Source organism: Sciurus carolinensis, chromosome 5, assembly GCF_902686445.1.
Source record: "Sciurus carolinensis chromosome 5, mSciCar1.2, whole genome shotgun sequence".
In the NCBI taxonomy this organism is placed as follows: domain Eukaryota; kingdom Metazoa; phylum Chordata; class Mammalia; order Rodentia; family Sciuridae; genus Sciurus; species Sciurus carolinensis.
The window spans coordinates 64746230-64763309 of NC_062217.1; the positions used below are offsets into that span (position 1 = coordinate 64746230).

Consider the following 17080-nt stretch of genomic DNA (forward strand, 5'->3'; position numbering starts at 1 on the left):
GGAGGAGGAATTAAGAGGGGGAGAAGAAGGAGGCGTTTGAGTTTGCAGGAAGAGCAGAGAAGTGCAAGAAAGAAGAGACTTGAAGATAAGGAATCCTTTTCCATCTGCCCACTTGCTTGCAGAAGCTGTGTGCCAATATCTTTGGTAGCCACAATCCACCTTCCCATGGAGCGATATTTCATCCCTGCACAGGCCAATTTGTGATCGGTAGTCATTCCTTCCCAAACTAACTTTTTAACATTTACCAGGAAGGCCATACAGGGAGGGAGGAGGTTAGAGTCTGTGAGTTCTTGCCCAGTATCATAAAATGGCCACTGGGAAGATTTCCTGCCATCCGGAAGGAGGAGGGCGAGGGCTTTCATTGGAGTCTGATGTGGCCCCAGAATACAAGATGGTGGCAATGAGCCTCCCCAGGGCAGAAGTGGGCCCTTGCTATGTGTAGAGGCTGGCTGCCCTCGTGGTTCCTCAACCTTGGGAGAAGCAGATGGAGATGGATTAGACTCCTCATTAAAGGTCTCCCAACGTTGTTTACTATGTGACAAGTTTCTGGAAGGAGATGCAACAGGAGGAGCTGGCGGTTCTTTAGGTGGCGGCTCTTTCGGGGGAAACTTGGAGCCCCCTTTGGGAGGTCCTAGAGAGAAGCAGGCCTTAAGGGTGGATAATGTAGGGCAGACTCCTAATGGGGGACCCTCCCCTAAACTGATTTCCCTCTTCCTAACAAGTTGTTCTACACGATCCCATGTAGACCAGTCAAAAAGATTAGCGGCAGGAAACCAAGGGGCCACCCAAGTAAAGGTGTCCCAAGCTTTTTCCGCCTGTGTATCAGACCACTCAAGGCCCCTACTCTTCAGCATGAGTCTAAGAGCTGAGAGCGCAGGGTCACCATGTGTGGTGTGTGTTTGCCCCATCTTTTCAGGAATGCCTTACCTCGGAACTCGCTTGGCCCAATCTGCTGGTACTTTCGGTTTCGAAACTGCCTCTTCGCTTTGGCTGCGGTTCAGCCTTGAGGGGCCCGACATTGGGCGCCAGATGTCGGGGTCTTAATCCCCCTTGCTCTTCTCGACCAGCGACAAGGGAAGGGGACACTCCCCAACAAGGTCAGATCGGGATAGGTAAGGCCGACTGACCGCCCGCTCCCAGCCCTCCAGGTGGAGGACAATCAGATGCATCAGGGAGACCTGTCACAGCAGGAACTCGTTTATTGAGGAAGTCGCACAGCTTTTATGTAGGGTGGGGGCTAGGCGGGAATCAATCAGCTTAAAGGTCAGCAAGGCGGGGGGGGGTTCACGCAGGCAAGAGTCCCATTGGACTATATGGCAAGCACGAGCTGATCACGTTCGGGGAGCTGTTGTTAACCAATCCCTGACGGTGGTCCGGTTTATCGTCATGAACCTTTGAAACCGCCTTTGAGCCTTGATCTTGCTCACTCGCCAGGGAGTAAGGAGTCAGCCTGAGTTAGTTAACGTGTCATTAGTCCCAACACATTTATTGATTGGGTTCTTTGTATTTTTGGTGTAAAATTTTTTAAGTTCTTTATAAATTTTGGAGATAAGTGCTCTATCTGAAGTGCATGTGGAAAAGATTTTCTCCCACTCTATGGGGTCTCTTTTCACATTATTGATTGTTTCCTGATAAAAAAGCTTTCTAGTTTAAATACATCCCATTTATTGATTCTTGCTTTGATTTCTTGTCTTGTTAAGGAAGTATGATCCTAAGCCAACATGATGAAGATTCAGGCCTACTTTGTCTTCTATTTGGTGCAGGGTCTCAGGGTCTAATTCCTAAGTCCTTGATCCATTTTGAGTTGCTTATACAGGATGAGAGATAGAGGTTTAATTTCATTTTACTGCATATGGATTTCCAGTTTTCCCAGCACCATTTGTTGAACAGGCTATCTTTTCTCCATTGTATGTTTTTTTCTCCTTTGTCTAGTATGAGGTAATTGTATTTACATGGGTTCATCTCTGTGTCTTGTATTCTGTACCATTGGTCTGCCTATTTTGGTGCCAATACCATGCCTTTTTTGTTGCTATTGCTCTGTAGTATAGTTTAAGTTCTGGTATTGTGATACCTCCTGCTTCACTTTTGCTGCTCAGAAATTTTTTGGCTATTCAAGTTCTCTTATTCTTCCAAATGAAGTTTATGATTACTTTCTCTATTTCTACGAGGAATGTCATTGTGATTTTAATTGGAATTGCATTGAATATGTATAGTGCCTTTGGTAGAATGGCCATTTTGACAATATTAATTCTACCTGTCCAAGAAGATAGGAGATCTTTGTATCTTCTAAGGTTTTCATCAATTTCTTTCTTTAGTGTTCTATAGTTTTCATAGTAGAGGTCTTTCACCTCTTTTGTTAGATTAATTCCCAAGTATTTTATTTTATTTTGATTTTGATTTTGATTCATTATACACCAATGAGGTACAACTTTTCATTTCTATGGTTGTACACAATGTAGATTCACACCATTCATGTAATCATACATATACATAGGCTAATACTGTCTGTTTCATTCTACTATCTTTCCATCCCCCATCCTTTCCCACCCCATTTTCCTCTACAGCATCCAAAGTTCCTTCACTCTTCTCTTCCCCCACCCCCGCCACTTTTTAGAGGGAATGTTTTCAGTTTTTCTCCATTTAGAATTATGTTGGCGGTGGGCTTAGCATAGATAGCCTTTACAATGTTGAAGTATATTCCTACTATGCCTATTTTTTCTAGTGTTTTAAGTATGAAGGGGTGCTGTATTTTATCAAACGCTTTCTCAGCATCTGTCGAAATAATTATGTGATTCTTAACTTTAAGTCTATTGATGCAATGAATTACATTTATTGATTTCCGGATGTTGAACCAAACTTTCATCCCTGGGATAAACCCCACTTGATCATGGTGCACTACTTTTTAAATATGTTTTTGTATGCAATTTGCCAGTATTTTGTTAAGGATTTTTGCATCTATGTTCGTCAGGGATATTGGTGTAAAGTTTTCTTTCCTTGATGAGTCTTTGTCTGATTTTGGGTATCAGAGTGATACTAACTTCATAGAATGAGTTTGGAAGGGTTCCCTTCATTTCTATTTCCTGGAATACTTTGAGGAGTATTAGAAAACCCAACAATATGCTGCCTTCAAGAGACTCATCTCATGGAAAAAGACTTCTTCAGATTTTCATTATTATCAAAATATACTAATTAGAAATTTATTTAGACAACATTCTCTGTAGCTAAACTAAAATTAATCTTGTCTTCATCTTTTGTCTCCAGGTGAGTTGTTAACTCCTCTGATACAACAATGAATGTGGATTAACACTGAAATCTCCAGATAGGAGACATATCATAGTTATCAGAAGCACTTAAATGTCACTTTTCCACTATTCTAAATTAATATGCAATCTATAGAAAAGGTCAAATCAAGAAAAAGACCATTAGTTACTGTGAGGAATACTGGTGATTTTTTTAGTTTTAATATTTGGTTTTCTATATCAAAGGATACCAGATCCAAAATGAATTATATCTACACATTGTTTTAGTCACAGCTTTGATTATAAGTTTGGTGCTTATAACATCTCAGGGGATGATTTGAAATTAGCAAACACATTTTTTGTTTAAGAGAGAGACAAATTTATTCATGTATTTACTTATTTATTGAAGTGCTGGGAATCTAAACCAGAACCTCTTGCATACTAAACAAGTAAGCTGGAGGCATTTGAATCCAATCAGCTAGGTCAGCTAGGTTATAATATTCATTCAAAATTCTAATTCACTTCCTGTCTTTGGCATGGTCATCTGACCCCATGAACTTTGTGTTGAAACCATTGATGTGCTTATGGTCCATAGAATGTAAGTATAAGTAAAAAGTGTGAGAGTTCCAAGCACAGGCTTTAAGTGACATTGCATGTCTGCTACCAACTCATGCAATGCCTGGGTCTCCCAGGCCTGTATGACTCCACAAGGTGAAAAACTTTCTAGGCCTATCCTTTGTGAATAGGTTGCTCCCATGATCTCTTCTCAAAGGAATTTTTCCTTCTAGATCTTTGAGCTTGCAATGGGTGGGATCTTAAAAATTCCTAAGAGGACCTGACAGCATTTTTCCTATCTTCTCTTTGCAAAGAACTTAGGATCCCTAAGAGGCTGTAATCTATTTAACCAGTACAACTTCTTTAGCCTTGGCTTTACATGTGCTATTCTAACAAAACTACAAATATTAAAATCTTTATGTCTGTTTTCTGCTCTTGATTTTCTCAGAAAACCTGTTTAAAAGTTTCCAGCAATTTCTAGGCCACTAACTGAATGCTGTGCTGCCCTGGATTTTTCTCCACCAGGTTAATTAGTCCACACCTCTAAACTCAATCTCACCCAAAGTCTCACAATGTAGGCAAAATGTAGTCATTTGCCAGAATATAGTATGAATGATCTCTAGCATAATCTTCATTTCCTTCTGCATTTCTATTGGCATTCTGGTCTTCTGAACTCACTAGAGTTACCCATTAAGCTTTGCTTACAATATTTTAAATCTTTTCCAGTGATTATTTCCAAACATTTCCAAATTCTTTCTGCAGATCATTTCCGAAGGCTTCTGAACAACATGGTCAGTTTAGGCAGAGCGATGACCATATTTTTTGATACAATTTCTGTTTTACTCAGATTTTGAATGACTGTGACCAAAATACTTGACATACAACTTAATGAAGGAAAAGTTTATTTGAGGTTCACAGTTTCAGAGGTCTCAGTCTGTAGATGGTTGACTCCCTCTGGGTCCAAGTTGAGGCAGCACTGAGGAAGAACCCAGAGGAGGAAGTAAATAAATAAATTTGTCTCTTCCTTAAACACAAAATGTGTTTGCTAATTTTAAATCATCCCCCGAGATGTTATAAGCACCAAACTTATAATCAAAGTTGTGACTAAAACAATGTGTAGATCTAATTCATTTTGGATCTGGTGTCCTTTCATATGGAAAACCAAATATTAAAACTAAAAAGTCACCAATATTCCTCACAGTAATGGTCTTTTTCTTTATTTGAACTTTGCTATAGAGTCATGAAGCAAAGAGGGTAGGGGAAGAGACAGAAGGGGCCGTAGTGAAGAATCACACTTCTATGTGAAGCACCAGTGACCCACCTAAATCTGTTCTGCCTAGCCTTGCCTACAGTTACTACACAATCAACCCATTCAAACCAGAATGGACTGTTTACCTTACAGCTCTCATATTCTAATTAGTTTACCTTTAAACTAAAGTTACCTGAACTAACAGGAGCTTTAGGGGTAACTGTATCCAAACCACAACATAAGGTTTTCTGAATAAGATCAAGTTACTCGTTACAGCAATAAGTGCAGCAGTTTATCCCACTTTAATTCTACTTCCTCTTAGGGTAATGAATATATAGTGTTAGTTTCTTCCACCGTAGGAGTAGAACTTCCAAATTATAAATCCAGGATTTTTTATAGAAATGAAAAAATCACAACTCAGGAAAGATACTTTCTCACTATTTTTTTCCTCATGGCAAAATTTGTCCCTTAAACTAGATTCCAATATTTTTCTCTAAAAAGCATAGCAGAAGAATTAGGATTTTTTTTTTTCTTTTTATTTCTATACTTATTCATGCAGCCTCAGTTTGGGAATACAGTAGAGACGTGAAGTCAAACAAATTCAATTGAGCCCCAGTTGAGTCCATCAGATGGAAAGTTATCTATGACCAAGGCTTTAAAGCCTTAAAATGTTGAGGTCGCTCTATTGACATTATAAAATAATTGAAGCTGAGTAAGCACGTTTCAAACTCTTCCCTACTCTTAAAGACTCCAAATTGATGTTTAGGTGTGTGAAAGAAAACTAGAACTAATAGTATTTAAAGTGGCAAAAACCTATTTTTTTCATCATTATTGTGATAGAGGAACAGTGTAGAATTAGGCTTAGTTTTGAATACAACATCAACAAAAAAGGAAATTCATAGCCAAGAATCAAGTTCTGGGGATCAGTGAATGGAAAGTTATTAAGAAGTTATGGTAATGTCTTGAGAAACTGACCTAAGAGGATTTGTGCTAAAGGCAGACCATAGTGATGGGTTGTTACATGGCTTTGTGGGTATGGGAGATTTGACCAGATTTTAAGGGTGATCAGTTACGGAGAGTGGGAGGATTCTGGCTAAACTGACTTAACAAGATTCTTGCTGTAATCATGCTTTTATTGTGCAATTTTGTAAAATCTTTTGGATAGGAAAGTGCAAAAATCAAGTCCTGTGTTGTTAAAGAGAATTCTGCAGAGTCTTAATTCCTCTAAAGTTTTACCAAGGAAAGCTTCTTCATCAGTGTGGGTATAGATTCCCTTTCCTCGAATATAGAATAACCGTTATTCTAGACTAGAATAAACTAATCTCTTGCCTAAAGTAGAATGTATCAAAAGTTGAATCCAAATTTCTATTTGCAAGATGGACTGGTGATATATGCCTATAATCCCAGGTACTAGAGAGGCTGAGATTGGAGGATAGCAAATTAGAACTAATCTGGCCAATTTAGAACTTGTCACAAAATAAAATTAAAAAGTACTGCGGATATAGCTCAGTGGAAAAACACTTGCCTAGCATATCTGATGGTCCCGTTTCAGTCTCAGTACTACATCATCATCATCATCACCATCATCATTATCTCATTGAACTGAGCAAATGTTTGACAAAGTCCAAAATTATGTTGTAACCAAGTTTTAGTTAAAATGTACATAAAAGACAGTTTGCATTTTTACTGTTAACAATTACCTGTTTAATTCCTAAATATTTTTTAACATATTGCCAAAATTCTTAAATCAAAGCCTATGTAGGAAGTAAAAAAAAAAAAAAAAAAAAAAACTAAAAATAACTGGCATGGAACGGAGAGAAGGAACTTTGTTGAATTTTTGTATGCTTGATCACCATCTCCCATATGATACATTCATTTCATTTTTCATACAGGAATGATTCGTTGTATCTCAGGAGAATATTTCCAGAGAGGAACCAGGAAAGACAGGAATAGCTTGAAGTCTACTGCTGGTCTTTGAGTATGAGTGAGTGGACAATGAAAATTCTCAATTTAAGCAAACGAAAAACAAAACACGATATAGAGAAGATAGTTCTGAGGAACTATGAATAATAAGAGAGGTCATTTCAGTAAGCAACTATGCAGGTATAAATGAGAAACATTATGATGTTGAGAAGGAATTAAAAAACCAAATATTTAAAAAACCTTATGTTTTCAGAATGACAAATTGGAAGTTGAAATTAAACTTACATTGTGATAAGAATAATTTATGTACCTATCCTAAACAAAATTTTATATCTCTAAAAATTAGATAATTACTATTTTAAGAGTTTTCTTGGTATTATATGAGATTATCTATTTGAATATGTCTTGTAGCCAGGTGCTGTGGCACATACTGATAATCCCAGTGACTCGGGAGCCTGAGGCAGGCAGGTTCACAACCTTTGTGAGATTCAGACCACTCTCAGAAAATTAGCAAGGACCCAAGCAACTAAGGGAGATCCTGTTTCTTTTGAAAAGGATTGGGGAGGTGGCTCATTGGTTAAGTACCCCTGGGTTCAATTTATGCTTTTTTCTCCAATGATCTACTTTCAATATTTTCTGATATGGCACCCAAGTTACTGTTAATTTCAATTTTGCCATTTACCAATAATATTGCAAATTTATTTTAAATGAAAAATAATATGCATTATACAATAGAATATATTTATAGACCTGATCTTAGTGTACTCTGTTTTTTATTATTTTATTTTATTTTTGGCAATTTACTCCCAATCTCTAAGTCCTAGTTTTTTAACAGTCAGATATGGAGGATCATCAATATGATAATAAATAATTTACCCTGACAGAGGTATGAGTGAAATAGGAAAATGATCATTTTAAAAAACTGAAAGACTGCAAAATTTTAATAATGAAAGAGAAAATCCGATGTATGCAACAGAATTTAATGAAGATAAAGGGGAACATAAAAGTAAAAATATCATCATTCAAAAAATAATGCAAATTGCTTATTTCTTAAAATGTTTCAAGCTCAGATAAAATACCCAGCAATATTTTTCCGATAATCAGAAGCACATTTTAATAAAAGACAAGATAGATCACATTATAAGAAAATATATATACCCCCAATGCTAGTTTAAAAAGTTGGGAGTAGCAATTTTAGAGTTGGCAAAAATACAATTTGAGAAATAATCACTATTGGTAACGAAAGTCAATTCTTCAGAGCAATTAAAAAACTGGTTGCTTTTTAAAATAAATTTTGGAACATATTTATATTTACATGATATATAATTTACTAATATTAATTCATCTTTTTATAGTATGTAATTCATTTTATTTCTCATAATTACAAAGTAGTGAAGCCTTAAATATCATCTAGTTTTAGAACCTTTGCATCACCTCAAAATGTAATTGAAGCCTATTATTCTCTAAACATGTATAAAGTAAAATGTAACAGAACTAAAATCTCCTCACAGAAAACATATTTCTCTTCGGCAAACAATAAATTTAAATTATACAGAATAAGAAAAAATGATAAATATGGAAACAAATGAATTTGAAAAATAAAAAGAATTGTTTTAAAAATCATGCAACCTCAAATCAGAATCCTGTACAATCAAGTCATGTAAAGTAGGATATATGAAATAATATTGTATTTTAAAAGCAAAAAGTTTATAGTTAGCAATTGCCTTTTGCTTCTCATGCATAATTTAAAATACGGTTGTTAAAAGGTAAAAGCTGATTATTTGTATAAAGCAATAGAATTTACTAGATTATTTTTATGTTTTTATTAGTTTATTATAGTTATATATAATACTGGAATTCTTTTTGACATAATCACACAAGTATTGAATAAAATTTTCTCCTCTTCAGTTCCCAGTATTTCCCCTTCCTTCCCCTTGAACCTCCCTATTCCTCTTCCACTACTCTAGTGGTCTTCTATTTATTTACAGATTTTTTAAAAAAATCAGTGATACACACAATGAATTTCACTGTGGATGTTCATATGTATACACAACATAATTTGGTCAATTTCATTTCAACATTCCTTTTTTTCCCATCCCTCCTCTCTCCTTCTTGATTCCCTTCCTCTATTCCACTGTTATTTCTATTTTCATGCATCCTCCAACTTAAAAAATTCCTTATTCTCTCTAACTTGCATTATGTGAGACAAAACATTCCACCTTCAAGTTTCTGTGAATGACTTATTTCACTTAGCATGATGTTCTCCATCCAGTTCTATCCATTTACCACTGTCATAATTTCATTCTTTTAATGGCTTAGTAAAGCTCCATTGTTTTATGTATAACAAAACTAACCAATAAAAAATTCCATTGTGTTTATCTGCTACATTTTCTTTATCCAGTCATCTGTTGATAAGCACTTAGGCATGTTCCATAATTGCCTATTGTGAAGTGTGCTGCTATAAACATTGATGTACCTCTATCATTATAGTACACTGATTTTCTTTCTTTTGCATATATACCAAGGAGTTGAATAGCTGGGTCATATGGTGGTTGTTTTGAGATAGTTCTATGTTGCTGTCTAAAGACCCTTTTTTAGACTGACCTAATTTTCAGTCTCACTTACAATGTATAATTGTACCTTTTTTCTCTGAAAACCTCCAAAGCATTTATGATTATTTATATTCTTATTGATTGCCATTCTGACCGGAGTGAGAGAAATCTTAGAGTAGTTTTGACTTGCATTTCCCTTAATGTTAGGAATGTTGAACATTTCTTCATATATTTGTTGGACATTTTTATTTCTTATTTTGCAAAATATTTGTTTAGTCCTTTAACCCATTTGATAATTGTGTGTGCTTTTATATATTTTTAATATTAATCCCCTGTCAGAGGAGCAGCTGGAAAAGATCTTTTCTCATTCTGTAGGCTGTATTTTAACACTCTTTAAAAAAATTGGCTCTTTAAGTTGTACTTGACAGCAGAATCCATTTTAATATAATTATACAAGCATGTAATATATCTTATTCTAATGAGAGTCCCATTCTTATGTACATGATGTTGGGAGTCACTGTGTTGTTTTCATATATGTACATGAGAAAACTATGTCAGATTCATTCACTGTCTTTCTGTTACCCATCCTCCTCTCTTCCCTACATTTCCTATTGTCTAATCTACTTCACTTCTATTCTTCCCCACTCACCCTTTTTATGGGTTAGCTTCCATATATCAGAGAAAACATATGACCTTTGGCTTTTTGGAGACTGGCTTACTTCACTTAGCATTATAGTCTCCAGATCCATCCATTTGCTGGCAAATGTCATCTTCTTTATGACTGAGTAATACTCCACCGTTTACCACATTTTCTTTATCCATTCATCTATTGAAGGTCACCTAGGTTAGTTCCACTGTATAACTAATAAGAATTGAGCTGATATATTAATATGACTGTGCCACTGTAGTATGCTGATTTTAAATCTTTTGGTTATAAATCCATGAGTGGAATAGCTCAGTCAAATGGTGGTTACATAACAAGTTTTCTAAGCAATTTCCATACTGCTTTTCAGGATGTTTGCACAAATTTGCAGTCCCACCAGCAATGTTTGAGTGTTAATGTTGTATTTTTAGTTTAATTCTCAAATTTATTTCTGATATATAGAAATAAAATTTTTTAGCTCGAATTCTGAAATGCTATTGAACATAATAATATGTTCAGTAATTCTTAGACCCTTTTTAAAAAATTCTCTGTGTAAAATCATTTCATTTGCAAATGAGGGCTGCTTTCTTCCTTCCTTTTGATTTTTGAATGCTTTATATCTCCTTTTCTTGACTTAATGCTGTAGCCAGAACTTCCTGCACTGGTGATAGAAAGGTTGAGAGGAAGCACTCTCATCTTATTCTCAATCTTAAGAGGAAAAGGATTCAGCCTTTCACCATCAAAAATAATAAGAGCTGTAACACTTTGGATGGTACCTATCAAGTTAAGTTTCACTGAAAATTACTTTCCTAGGGCAGCCATAACAAAATACTACAAATATAGTGATTTAAAACAACAAAAATATTATCTTCTATTTCTGGAGAATACATGTCCAAAACTATGGTGTCATAAACAATGTTGCACTCCTTCTTTGACTGCTTCCTAGCTTCTGACGAATGTGTCAATGTTAGATATTCCTGTGTGTCAGTCACCATATGGGACTTTGTGTCTCTTGTCTTTATAAGGAGATATGTGGTAGAACTTACCAGTTCTACCTGAAGACATCCTTGGAGATTTTCAATTCAAGAACTTAATTTCCTTAATGGTCATTGGACCATGTAAATGTTTAAGTTCTTCTGTTCATGCTTTTCCACAGATTGATACATTTCTTCTAAAGTTTGTGTGTTTAAAATTGTTCAGTCATATAATCCGTTTTCTATTACTCTCATGAAATACCTGGGGTTTCATATTTTATAAAGAAACAGTTTTATTTAGCTCTCACTGTGCAAGTGTGACCTACTCCTATTCGGGGTGTGTGAAGATGAACATCACATCCGGTGGCTGCACGTGATCTCCTGTGACTAGGGGACTTGTACTGACTCAAACATCCAGCCCCACTTGACCATACTTACAACATGCAGGCAAGAAGAGGCCACAGGAAGTTGTGCACCAAAGGAGATCCCATGGAGAACAGGTTTTGGGGACCCACAGTGGAAAACCGAACATTGACCATAAGGATGGCACCCATGATTTCAGTGCTTCTTGATGACAGGCCTCATTGTGAAGGGGTTCAGTATCCACTTATTTAAATACATAAGTGAAACAGTCCTTCCTTCTTACTTAGAGAGGGAGAGTAACATTGCTCATGCGGGTTGGTCAACATCTGCTTTTGGAGTCAAGGGCAAAACGCTGTCACGTCCCAGACTGGCTCAGCAGTACACCTAAAGGAAAATTCCAGCACAGGACACCCTATCTTTCTGCTCCTGAGATCAAGCCACACAAAATGCACAATAGGCTTTCCTCCTCTAAACTACCTCCCTGCACACCCCACCCACATCTCTGTCCGCACATCTCTGTTACTTCTGCAGACACAAATTTGTCCAGGTGACCCTGGGCTTGCTCCTCAGGCACACATCTCCAGGACCCTCATTATGCCTCTCCTGCCTACAGGAATCTTCTCTACATTGTAACCCTTCAGGCAGCATTTGGCAATCCATTCGCTAGGGCAGTGTGCTCCTGTCTCAAGCTGGGAAGTAGCTTTGCCTTAGGGGGATTTACTACCTTTGGGCTTTTCTTCTTTAGAAAAATATGCAAAGACTTTCCCTTAAAAAAAAAAAAAAATTCCAAGCATCTGACCATTTCACAATTGGGGTCTTAGCAAAAAAGGGCAAAATATTAAAATGACCCATGACATACATTGTTTTAATGTATTCCCACTAAAGGGAATAGCAGGAAGAAGCTGTCAGAGCAGCTCTGGGGGCCTGGTGCTATGGAGATGTTGGAGCTGGAGGGTGCCTGAAGCCTCCTATCTTGGCTAAGATGAGTATTTCTTACCTGCAGGTGGGGAATAATGCTGCCCATATGGGGATTGCAAATGAAGTGAGACTTCATTTGTTTACACTTTACAAAATGCAGTGTTGAGAGAACCCAAAGAGCAGAGCAATTCCACATTGGTGCACTTTACTTTGAGGTGAATTGAATTCACAAGATGACTGGGTATCTCTACTTCTCAAATCCCGTATGTTCCCTCTCCGCTAGCTGTAGTACTTCTTGGGGTTGTTTTAGGTACAGAGGTTTCAGGGCAGATGGTGAAGCACCCAGTCGCTTCTGCAGACAGACCTGCTCCTGCACACTGACTCACCTCTTCCTTCCTTGTACATGGAATTATGGAGATGATACCATAGAACCCTCTGAGTTCCAATGGAAGAAGCCCAGAGAATATGTTTCAGATGTGATTTCTCCAAAAGTAGACCCACACCACCTCCATGCACCTCAGGTAACCTGAAGACTTGGAGACAAAGTCACTGGCTGAAAGTAAGTTATGTCTACACTGGCTTGTGGGGAAGTTCCACACCAAATAAAGGGAAGTGAGTCTCTGTCCACACTATGGCAAAGCAAGTGAGTGCTCTACACTGGTTCAAGATGGGCTACCATCTACACTGGCTAGAGGTAAGGGATCCCTATCTATGCTGCCTAAAGACGAGTCCCAGTCTACACTGGCTAAGGAGAGTGAGCTCCATTGACATGGTCTCAAGATAAACGACTCTCTACACTGAAGAAGACAGGGAGGCATAGTGGTGAGACCTTGAAGAGGATGGCTGGTGGGTTTCTGTTCTCACTGAGGTCTCCCATACCCTTTTTCTTAATCATTCTTTCATTTTATCTTTAGAACATAGAACCTGTAGGTAAGAAATGCTCAGGTTAACCAAGACAGGAGGCTTCAGGAACCCTCTAGCTCCAACATCTCCATAGCTCCAGGCCCCCAGAGCTGCTCAGACATCTTTAGATGTTTCAATTGGAACATCAATTTTATTATAAAATTTATTTTAAAACATCTCTGCCATCTCAGAAATATAGGCGAAAGGATAGAGGGAAGTGTCCCAGGGAACAGTCTCTGATGTCTCTTGCAGGTGGGGCAAGGAGACTCCTGATGTCCAGGTGGATCCAGAGGCACTCCCATCTGGAATGGGTGCTGAAAGCCCAAGCCAGGTTGTACACCTCACTCCTGCAGCCACTTGAGTCCACATGACCAATGCCCATGCCTGATGCCAGGATCCACAGAGCACAGTGTCCTCGGGCTGTCCGCTGGTTTTGTCTGTCTCAGCTCTGTTCCACTGGGGCTGCTCTGTCTCTGAACCTAGTATATTTCTGCCCTCCTTCTTCCACTGGAGCCACTTTTTTGCTGACACATGGCATGCAGCAACAGATTTGTTGAAAGCAGATGGCAATCCTCCTCGTCACCCCCTTCCAGCACTTTCTGTTGTCATGAGGTTGCCCTCTGGATGTATCTTGGAAGGAATGGCTGCTTTCTGCTGCTGCAACTCGCCTACAGAGGATCTTCTGGGGGTGGAGCATGTGGAACACATGGTCAGGCTGAGAGACTATGCGGGGAGTGGGAGTCCTTGCAGGCAGAAAGCGAAGAGAAATGGCAGGCAGGCTGGCCCTTCTGATACTTTTCTGCCCTGGCTCTTTGACCTCTTCAGGCAGCTGATGCTCACAGGAAAAGGGGAAGGTGCAAAGGGCAGGCTCACTTGCACTCCTCTTGGGGAGGACAGGGACATTGGAAAGATCCATGGGGCATGGGTGAAGCCCAACGTTCGGAGGCTTCCCCTGGAACATGCATCCTTCCCCATGGCTTTTCTGGTTCTGGAGTATGAGGTATGTAGCCATTGCATCATCGAACTTTCTAGTGGCCACAGACACCCAGGTTTTGTATGGGTCACAACCCATATCAAACAGGAGTGTCATTATTTCAGGGTCTGGGTGTCTGGGGAGTGCCTCTCTATAATGATGGGGTGAGTATTCACTCTGCCTCAGCCATGGGTGCTGAAGGATTTGATCTACTGTGGGCCGCCGCTTGGGGTTGAAGTTCAGTATTTTATGGATGAGCCTTCGTGCTTGTGTGGGAACATGGTGGGGAATGTGGTACCTTCTGGGCACAATCTGTTTTAGCAGCTGCCTAGAGGTGCTCTGCAAAAATGGGTGTCTTCCTGTCAACATAAAATACAGAATGACACCCAGGTTCCAGACATCTACAGTGGAGCCCTTGTATTCTTTCTGCAGGATGATTTTGGGAGCAAGGTATGCGAGAGTATCCCAGAACCTGTTCAGCTTCCGCTCAGCCATGAACTTGGTGCTGAGGCCAAAATCTATGAGTTTGATGTTGCCCTTGGCATCCACCATGATGTTCTCTGGCTTCAGGTCTTGGTGCATGATGCCCTTCTCATGGCAGTAGCCTATGGCACATGCGAGCTGCTTGAACAATCTCCGGGCCTCCTCCTCCTGCATGCCACCAGCTGGGACGTGGTGAAATAATTGTCCCCCACCTGCATGCTCCATTACAATATAGATATTTTTAAGAGTTTCAATAACCTGAAAGAGCTGGATAACATTTGGATGGTTCATTGTCATCATCATATCCGGTTCAGAGAGGACTGGGAAGATCTGTCCTTCCTTTGGCAAGACTTTTACTGCCACTTTTACTCCAGTGAGGCGATGGCAGGCTAGGTTCACCTGGCCAAATCCACCATGCCCAATGGCCCTCAGTAACTCATAATGGTCTGTGAAGGCCATCTCTTCACAGGAGCTGGGCCCCTGCAACGCTACACTACTCTGACTACTCTGACTATACATCCTAAGCTGGAACACCAACTAAGGATGCTAGCTGAAAATAAATAAATAAATAAAAATAAAAATAAAAAATAATAATAATAATAATAACAGATCAAAACAATGAATCAAAAACAAAAACAAGACAAAACAAAAAACCCAAATCAAAAACCAATATCCAAGGACCACCACCAACAACCACCAAATGTGCTAACTATCTGGGAGTCTGACAGGTCACTACCAAGAGCTTCCTGTAATTGTGGGCAAAAACTGAGTCACAGCCACCCTGTTACATACCTGATGTTTGGAATTTCCTCCCAATGGATCCTTAGGAGGTCAGAGCAATAGATGTCCCACTCATGCCTGGACTTAATCTCCAGTGGTCATCTTCCTAGAAGATCTCTAGAACATGTTTTTACATTCAGAATCAGAATAAGAAAGGACTCCAGAAGCTTCTTACTTTGCTGGATTATGGAGATTGCTATTTACTTGTTTAGAAATTAAAATTTGCAAAACACTTCAATGTACTTTCATTTTCAGTCTAAAAATCTGTAATAACTTTTTACTTTGAAGGACAACATATTTACACTCAAGGAATCCAATTCCTTTTTCTTCCAACTTCGAATAACTGGTGTCAAAATGATGGTAGCAGCTTACTCACATGATGATACTATAACAAAACACTCTGTTCTTTAAGACACTGTAGAGCAGGTTATTAACACCTGTGGAGGTGAGAGAGAAGAAAGTTTCATCTTAATTTCCCCATATAGTCCTACACACAATCCATACATGTTACATAATGACATCAGTAACTGAGGAGGACAGTGGTGGAGATATAGAAGAAAAATACAGTTACTAAAGCTATGTTGCTATAGGTTCACACAATATTTCTCTATCTCAGTCCCCTCCCATTCCTCCAATAATGAATCTGCTGAAAAGGAAATTAGGAACACTCTGCCATTTGCAATATCCTCAAAAAAATTAGAAAAATATCAAACCAAACTGCCCTCTTTGACTAAGCTGAGAGTTTCTTACTTTTCATTTGAGTGCACTTTACCTTACAAAACTGTTAATAGAAACCAAAGAAAAGCTCAAATACACATTGGTGCACTTTACTTTTACATAAATTGTATCTATAAAATGGACTGACAACTCCACACCCAATGGGTTTGGGATGTAGGGTCTGCATGGTGGTGAGGTACCCAGCCACTGCTACTGGCAGGCCCACCCCTGCCCATTGACCCACCTCCTCCTTCCCTGCAAACAGTATCATGAAGAGAATGCCATAGAACACAATGGTCTTCCATAACTTTTCAGATGTCATTTTTCTAACAGTAGCCCCACACCACGCATGTCCACAACTAGAGGGAGGGATTCCTTCTGGTCAATGTCATCAATGAAAAGTAAATCAGGTCTAAATAGGCTCAAGGGGAGAGTTTCCATCCACACCAGGTCAAGTGTAACAAGACAGAAAGCACTAGGTAAAGAAAGTGAATGCACTGTATTGGCTCAAATCAAGTGACCCTCTGCACTGGCTCAAGGCTAGGGAGCCCCATCTATTCTGGCTAAAGGCGAATGAGGAGAAACAGTGGTTGAAGCCTTGGAGAGGATGCCTGGTGGGCTCCTACCTTCACCCTGAGGCTCCTCTTGTTTATCAACCTATTTTTTAAACTTTGGAACAATAATTTTATTATATGATTGTCTAAAACAAATTTATTAGGAAATATCTCAGAAGAATGGGAGAAGGAACAGAGGGGCAGGGCAGGGGAAAATGTCCCAGGGAGAATAGTTTATTCCAGTTCTGATGTTT

The 17080-nt window shown here is 38.8% G+C and overlaps 1 protein-coding gene across 1 annotated transcript; it reads right to left on the reverse strand.

Moving 5' to 3' along the window:
- Positions 1–13761: 13761 nt before the first annotated feature.
- Positions 13762–15294, reverse strand: LOC124985606 (sperm motility kinase 2B-like). Its single transcript, XM_047554324.1, has one exon. The coding sequence runs from the start codon at positions 15292–15294 to the stop codon at positions 13762–13764; it is 1533 nt and encodes a 510-aa protein (XP_047410280.1).
- Between the last annotated feature and the right edge of the window lie 1786 nt (positions 15295–17080).

What these genes read in the sequence shown, in the direction of transcription:
- LOC124985606 (XM_047554324.1), bottom strand. Translation starts at nt 15,294, where the DNA reads ATGTATAGTCAGAGTAGTCAGAGTAGTGTAGCGTTGCAGGGGCCCAGC.